General features: G+C 36.2%; 1 protein-coding gene across 1 annotated transcript; it reads left to right on the plus strand.

Annotated features, from left to right (window-relative positions):
- The first annotated feature begins 3,342 nt into the window (after window positions 1-3,342).
- LOC110926434 (lysM domain-containing GPI-anchored protein 2) lies at window positions 3,343-7,386 on the plus strand. The gene is made up of 4 exons (XM_022170199.2): window positions 3,343-4,126; window positions 6,365-6,485; window positions 6,572-6,762; window positions 7,023-7,386. Exons 1-4 carry the CDS (start codon window positions 3,469-3,471, stop codon window positions 7,130-7,132), a joined length of 1,080 nt encoding a protein of 359 aa, XP_022025891.1. The 5' UTR covers window positions 3,343-3,468; the 3' UTR covers window positions 7,133-7,386.
- Window positions 7,387-8,226: the final 840 nt, after the last annotated feature.

The raw sequence follows: 8,226 nt of genomic DNA on the forward strand, positions 1-8,226 counted from the left end.
TAGCTCCTTTGTGTCATAATCTGCTTCTCCCTTGATCATGAGAGTATAGATATCCCATTTAGCAGGTAGAGCATCAAGCAGCTTGTCATTTTTCTCTATGTCAGTATAGCAATCTACATCATAATTATCCAATACCGACATCAGATGATAATATCGAGTGATGATGTCCTCAAGTGACTCATTCTTCATATACTTGAACACAGCAAACTGCTTCTTCAGTAGATCAACTTTGTTCTTTTTGACATCAGGATTTCCCTCATATCTCTTCTCTAGTGCATCCCACATTTCCTTTGAAGTAGTGTACTTCTTAAAGGTATGTTTGATGCTATTAGGTAGGGACATCTTGATAGCAGCCAAGGCTCTCTTTTCAGCCTCATACATCTTCTTATCATTCTCTTGCATGTTCACATAGGCTGTAACACGAGGTCTGCCTTCAAAGTCATGTGTAGGGTTTGTGTACCCGTCAACAATACAGATCCACATGCGAGTGTCCTGATATTCAATGAAGGATTGAAACATATCCTTCCATGTCAAGTAGTTCTCCACCTTCATCATCTTTGGTGGTTTGTTGGTAGTGCCAACCTCATGCTCCATCCTTAGGAGTTCGTTCAATTTTGTCATGTTCGACATTTTAACGTAATCAGACTGGTAAAACCGTACAAGTTTTGTCCGAAATCTGTTTTTACCAAATTATACCGTTAGATTCGTCTCGAGATTACGATTCCAATGATATATAATGTCGAAAACCTTTTTCGGGATTTTTCAGAGGGTTTTTTTTTTTTTTTTTGTCTTAAAAATCCAAGGATCCCAAAGGTGCAAACGGTTTCCTGTGATGAGTTACGGATAGTTCTCTAAACGCAAAACAGTAAAATTTTTCTTACGCAAGCCACTAAAAATTCCACCCCTTCCGAAATGATTAGAAAAGTTCCGAAATGGTCCGAAATGTTGAAGACTATCCGGAATAGTCCGAAATGGTTATGATTATCCGAAATGAACAGCTTTTTGTCTGAAATGTAACAGTCTGATCCGAAATCACACTCTTTAATCCGAAATGAACCCTTAATAATCCGAAATCCTTCACTATAATCCGAAATCAACACCTTCTGATCCGAAATCAAGCCAAACTAGTCCGAAATGCAACTTTTTAATCCGAAATGCAAGCCTGATGATCCGAAATACAGGTCTGAAAATCCAAAATGCAATCAGAAGATCTGAAATGGTCCGAAATTGGTTGATTTCTGGTCCGAAATTGATGCTGATAATCCAAAATGACTGATTTTGGTCCGAAATCCAAGCCTTTTGATCAGTAATGGTCCGAAATGCTTGAATTTTATCCGAAATTAGCAGCAGAACTCAAGAACAGCCTCCAAACACGTCCAAAAACGCCGATCTTCTGCAGAAAACGATTCTGAACCGAGCAAAACAAGAGCCGAATGCTCTGATACCAATTGTAGGTCCCCGTAACCGTGCGGATCGTAACAGAATCGTCGATCTAACCTAGAGTGCGGAATCCTCTTGATCAGATTTTACAGAAAACGAGTAGAACAAGAAATCCTTTAAACCCGATCTTTATTGATTATCTTCGTAATGATTACAATCAATCAAGATCACCAAATTCGTCCAAGCCTTTCTCTTTCACGAATTCTCTCCAAGAGTGATTAGAAGATTCGAAGATTAACCTAAACCCTAATGCTAAGCTTTATTTATATAGGACAAAGCTTTGCATATGGGCTAGGTCTTGGGCAAGGCCCATTTCGCAAACCCTCCCCCATATGTGGGTTTGGTTTGGCCCAATCACTCTTAATTCACTATTACAAAGCTAAACCCGCTAACTGTTTATCGTTTAACTAATTACAAGATATCCAAAGACCAAATTTAAGCTGTTGTCACAAATATGCACCAACAAAAACCTTTTATACAGTAAATGTGTATTGTTGTATTAGGCCCAAATGAACTAAACAAAAACTATATATATATATATAATATATATATATATATATATATATATATATATATATAGGATAGGAGTTGGCCAGAAAGTCCAAATTTCCTAAAAAGTGTAAAAAGTCATAAAACACCATAATGTCAACCATAAAACACACCAAAAACCCACAATAATATGATGAAGATTACTAAAACATCATGTATGTGGGTTTTGTGTTGTGTTTTAGATGTTAAGACTCTGATTGTGGAATGACAAATATTATTGTGTTTTATGTTATTTAGCATTGTGTGTTTTATATTCATAGTTCTACAATGGTGTGTTTGAAGTTTTTATGGACTATTAGAGTTTGAATATGGTGTTTTAGTAATATTCATTCTATTATTTGTGAGTTTTAGGTGTTTTTATGCCTGAAATTATTGTGTTTTATGACTTTTTACACTTTTTAGGAAAAACACACTTTCCGTAGGATCCCCACTCTATATATATATATATATATATATATATATATATATATATAGTAAGGACTAGCTGAAAAACTAATTTTAGAATAAAAAAGACCAAATTTTAACTCCAAGCAATATGCATTTCGTGTATAATTTAGACCGTTGTTGTCATTCTTGTTAACTGTAATATCACACACTAGTTCTGCTCAATGACATTCTCGATTTGGGATTAGGGGTAATTAATGTGTCGCAAGGATAATTCAGGTTGGATAGTAATCTCTATGTATTGCGACTTACTCAATTACTGTTTGCCCTAAATAGAAACTGATACTTTGAATCTCTAAATGCTGATATTGTGTTTGCGAATTTACAAATAGAGATTTGGGAGGCAGAAATCAAAACCGATATTTTTCCTTACACAAATTTCTATGACGTTATAGTTCGTTTATGGTCTAAAAGAACCGGTGTTAACATAATCAATTGTAGTAATCCATTCACATTGTAGTAAATATCTAGTAAATTATTACAAACAATAACTAAAAACCATCATTGACCATGACTTGACTTGGACTTTGTTAATCTATAGGACATGGATTATCAAATAACCAATTCTTTTACGTTACTATTTCTAGTCATTCTTTTCTTTAAAAAAAAAACCTTTTTTTTTAAACGGCCAACAGAATCAATCTCGAGCACTCTCGAAGCACCTACTGGACAAACGGAGTATCCCGAGTCCACCAACAATTCCGGGGAAAACCCAGTAACTCACCCGCCCGTAGGCACGACGGTGAAATTACCAGTAAAACCCGTTTGGCTCAAGGATTCAACTTAGGTTTCCCTGTGTCTTCTATCATTGTTCACCAATGCCTCACTCTGCACCAAATGAGAATCAAACCTGTATCTCTCAAAAGAATTGCAAACATTCCACAACTTCACTGCAATAATGCAAAATATCATTGGTCACACATATGGGTGGTCCCACTCTAAAAGTCTTCTCACCAAGTCAACCTTCTCATCTTCCTCATTCCCACTCATCCGCCATTAATACACATCCAAACCTCAACACACACACACAAAACCATGAAGTTTCCACTCATCTTCCCCACCTTAATCATCCTCTCCTCCATTTTCTCCCCTCAATCAACCGCACAAGACCCGGGTTTCCGCTGCACAAACCCCACCTCCACCACCTGCAACTCCCTCATCGACTACAAACTTCCCAACACCACCACTCTCTCCGCCATCACCACCCTCTTCCAAATCAGAAACCTCCGCTCCCTTCTCGCCGCCAACAACCTCCCAATCACCACATCAAAAGACACGGTATACAACGCCACACAAACCCTCAAAATCCCCTTTCCCTGCCTATGCCGCAACGGCACCGGAATCTCCAACCACCGCCCCATCTACACCGTGGTCCCCGACGACGGGCTGTACCATATTGCCGCTGAAGTGTTCTCGTCGCTGGTTAGTTACCCGCAGATTCAGAAGGTGAATAATATATCGGATGCAGATACGATTTTGGTGGGGCAGGAGTTGTGGATCCCGCTGCCGTGTAGCTGTGATGATGTGGATGGTGAGGCGGTGATGCATTATGGGTACTTGGTGGCTGCCGGGAATTCGGTGGGTGGGATTGCGATGGAGTTTAATACGACGGAGAGTACGTTGTTGGATTTGAATGGGATGGGTAGTGCTGCGGATTTGAAAGCGGATACGATTATTGATGTTCCTCTTAAAGGTAATTTTTAAACTTTACATTTTTGTTACATGTTTTAATAATGAGTAAATTACGATTTTAATCCCTATGGTTATATCAATTTTACCCTTTTAGCTCAATTTTTTTTTTTTTAACATCTGAGTTCTCAACGTCTTTTTTTCTAATCCTTTTGGCCCCTAACGTCTTTTTTCTAACCGTTTTAGCCCGTAACATTTAATGGATGAGGTTAGTGTTAGGGGCCAAAAGGATTAGAAAAAAAGACGTTGGGGGCTCAGATAACAAAAAAATTTAGATTAAAATGATAAAATGATGTAACCACAGAAGTCAAAATCGTAATTTACTCTCCAATAATATATATTACATGGAATGTTTTTGAAAGTATACTAACTTAAAAGAGTATTGGAAAGGGAGCCAATTATTGAATTGTAGGGGTAGTGATTAAAAAGTAATTAGTTATGATCGTCAAAGTTGAATAATATTTTGGAAGCTGACTCATGTTGTGTGCCGGTAAACAAACACTTTCCTCGTTAATGTGCCCATCTCTAATATCAATACAATGTTTTAAAAATCGGTTCAAACCAGCCGATTGTACTGGTTAAACCACCCTTTTGAACCACCCGATACGTCCGGTTAAACCATTTCTGAGCTAAATCCGGTACGGTATAAAAACCGGATTTTAAAACATTGATCAATACTGATCTTATGATTGGGCGAATAAAGGCCATACGAGTATGAGTTTGTAGTGGTTATATTAGTCATTTCTTTGTTACTCAAAATATAAATCAGGATGTATGACACAACTAATATGACCATTATTGGCTGTATCATAATACAACCTTTATTGACCATTTTTCACCCTATCATACGACTCGTAATCTCGTATGACTATACTGTCATTGACATGCTAATGGTGTTTGAATAGCGTGTCAGTAGTGTTTGTATAGCGACGACTTCATATTCTATGGCATGTTTTAAGTAGTTATTTTATATGTTTTAATTCATATGAATTCTTTTTTCTGTTCGAACAGTTTCATGTTCTTTGTCATGTAATATTTTTTTATATATTAAGTTAGTATATAATATTGGCAAAATAGTTAACTAGGGAACCACCTAGGTTTGAATTGTTTAGTCTTCTAACCAATTAATATAGATGTTCAAGATTTTTTTATTAGTATTGAAGATTATTATTTTATTATTTGAGTGATTGTCAAACACCACAATACAGATATTTAGTAGTAAAATATAGATGTTTTAGATTCTAGGTTTATGATTATATTTATACAACGCAAATTGGATTCATATGATCAAACTATGATCCATTGCTAGATAATAATTCATTTTGGTAGTTTCTAACTTTAATTTTTATTGTCAAGGGTAATCCCACTTTAACAAAGAAGTAACCGTCTTTGCCCGTAACTTTCATTTTTGTCATTATGTAAAAATTTACAACATTCTGATTCGGATATTAAAAAATCCGTCAATTGTTCATCAGAGGCAGACAAAGTTATTTCTTTGTTAGATGAGGATTGTTCTTGGCAACAAAAGTGAAAGTTAGGAGTGCCATTAGTCATATTGCTAATGAGTCTTAGTTTTGTATTACTAAATCCCATTTTCTTAGTGTTAACTACAAACTTTGACTGTATTTGACAAGTTTTTAGCTTATGTATATATTTGGTTTGTGTACTTATCTTCATCGGCGTAACGGCCGTAATAAGGGGTCAAGGGGTTCGTTGACCCAACCGTCCGAATCCAAAGGATTTTTTTTTTTTGCTGAACACAAAGTCTTTAGTGAAGGGCATTTATTAGGAGACTAGTAGATAATGGCAAGGTCCACAAACTTTAATGCATGAAGACAATTCTTTCCATAAAAACTGCCTTCAATTGTTGTATATTAAGACTTTGTGACTTCTTCTACCTAGTTCGCAGGGCTTCTTAGAAAAAGTCTTGTGATATAGTCTATGGGTCCTTGAGTCTTATTAGAAAAAAAAATAATAATTATAGATACACAACATTATCCCATGTCGGCTATGGTTAGCATTTCTCTTATTTATAGTAATGTTTTTTGTTATCCTATTTAGTTGTTTAGAACATTTAGAAATATTGAACAAGAAACTGTTGGCGGGTCACACATGTTATTTGACTTTGACCTGCATACCGCTATGTTTTGAGAACTTAATTTCCCAATCTACAATAACAACTCTAGTGTTAGTTGACTTTGACCCGGTCAACTCTAACGACCCTGTTGCTTTTGTTCAACAGTTTGTAAAACATCATTGAGAAATGACTCTATGGACTACCCTTTGCTCGTTCCAAACAATACTTACATTTTTACTGCAAACAATTGTGTCCGATGTGAATGCAGTGCTGCCAACAATTGGATGTAAGTCAACTTCCTTACCTAGACGTAAAATTTTCATTTTCAGTCTAAACTGTTTTCAAATTCTTATAGTCGGTTTTTGTTTTCAGATTGAACTGCGAGCCAGCAGGGATTCAAAAGCGAAATGGAGGAACTTGTCCTTCTATGCAATGTGCAGGCACCTCTTTTGATTTGGGAAATACCACTTCAGATTCTCCTTGTAGCTTATCAAGATGTGCGTATGGCGGTTATGGAAATAATACCATCTATACCGAGCTTACCCAAGAGTCCACTTGTCCAGGTAATTACATTCATCATATTTTCGCTAAATTTTGTGTCTTAGTTGACTTTTTTAAGTCAAAGTACATATCTTAAGCCCAAGCACATGAAAGTAACCTTTAAGCGACGGCGCTGTGGTATGCAAACGTATAAAAGTTTAAGGGTAAAAAAAAAATAAAAAATACAACTTTTTTAAAATGTATAGTATAGAAGTTTATATTGGGTTGTTAACATATTTGAAAGTTGATTTTTTTTTCTTTATTTTTTGTGTTGTGTAAATAGGGGGGAGCGGCAACAATAGCAGCCCGTCCGGAAATGGTGCAAAAGGTTTGAGATGGAGTTTTGTTCTTGCTGCATCATTTATTGGTCTTCTTCATCTTCTGAGGTTGTGAGATCCATATCTGTAAATGCCAGGGAGTTTAACACAGTTTCCATAAATACATTAGTTGTTGTAGTGGTTGACGACTCGTCGTATGATCATGGTTTCTTTTTCTTGCCGCAATTGTCATTGAACGGTTGTATATGAGAGGGAGAGAAGTAATAAGATATTGGTTGATGTTTAGTGTTTGGTCATTTTGAGTTTTGTGTATTAGACCGGCATTTGGTGCATGTCTAACCATATGTTATATTTCACTTTTATGTTAAACCTCATGAATACATACGGTAAAATAGATGAGTTAGATTCATAATGAAAATAAGTGCAGGAGTGTGCCAAAATCGACTCAAGAACTAAACCAGGACAAGCTTCGGCTCTCGGTTCTATTTCTTTTTGAACAACCTATCCTACTTGATAGGTATGGTGTCGAAGACCCCAATAGATGTATAAACTCAAGAACAAGTCGCTGCCTTTTTTCTTTCTTTGCTTAGACCAAGCCAAACACCCCTTATAATGCGCAGGAAATAAGAGCAAGTGACTCTCTTGTAAAAAGCTAGCAAAAAGTTGGTTCAAAAGTAGCTAGTTTTGTAAACGAGCCGAGCTCAAGCCAAACTATTTAACCCTAACTTCTAAAATATTATGGCCCAAGTTTTAAAAATTAGTCTTGTAAATCTAACCTTTCATCATTATTCGGTTCAATTCACGTCATACCCTTTTTTTTCTAAGTTCTAACCCAAACCAAACTTTTTTTAAAACTGAGCCAAGTCGAGCTCAAGATTGCCGTGGCTCGGTTCAATAATTATTTGTCAAATAGCCATCTTTTGTACCACATATAAAACAATAGATATAAATATCTATGAGGTTATCTACTAAAACATGGTAATAGCACCCATACAAACACACTCTCTCTCTCTTTGTTGCCCTACTCGCAATCCTCAAACTCTCTTACATACTTCATTGTGTAGTGTAGGCAGCTCTTTTGATTTGGGAAACACCACTTCAGATTCTAGTTGTATCTTATCAAGATGTGCATTTGGCGGTTATGGAAATAACACATCATCATACTTAGTAAATCCCACCCATAGCAAAGCTAAGGTAGGGTTACCTCTG

Source organism: Helianthus annuus, chromosome 12 (assembly GCF_002127325.2).
Source record: "Helianthus annuus cultivar XRQ/B chromosome 12, HanXRQr2.0-SUNRISE, whole genome shotgun sequence".
In the NCBI taxonomy this organism is placed as follows: Eukaryota; Viridiplantae; Streptophyta; class Magnoliopsida; order Asterales; family Asteraceae; genus Helianthus; species Helianthus annuus.

Bases quoted from the DNA above. Each gene is read 5' to 3' on its own strand.
- LOC110926434 (XM_022170199.2), top strand. From the start codon at position 3,469: ATGAAGTTTCCACTCATCTTCCCCACCTTAATCATCCTCTCCTCCATT. The intron at 6,486-6,571 runs GTAAGTCAACTT...TTTTGTTTTCAG, and splicing joins AGTGCTGCCAACAATTGGAT to ATTGAACTGCGAGCCAGCAG. The intron at 6,763-7,022 runs GTAATTACATTC...TTGTGTAAATAG, and splicing joins CCAAGAGTCCACTTGTCCAG to GGGGGAGCGGCAACAATAGC.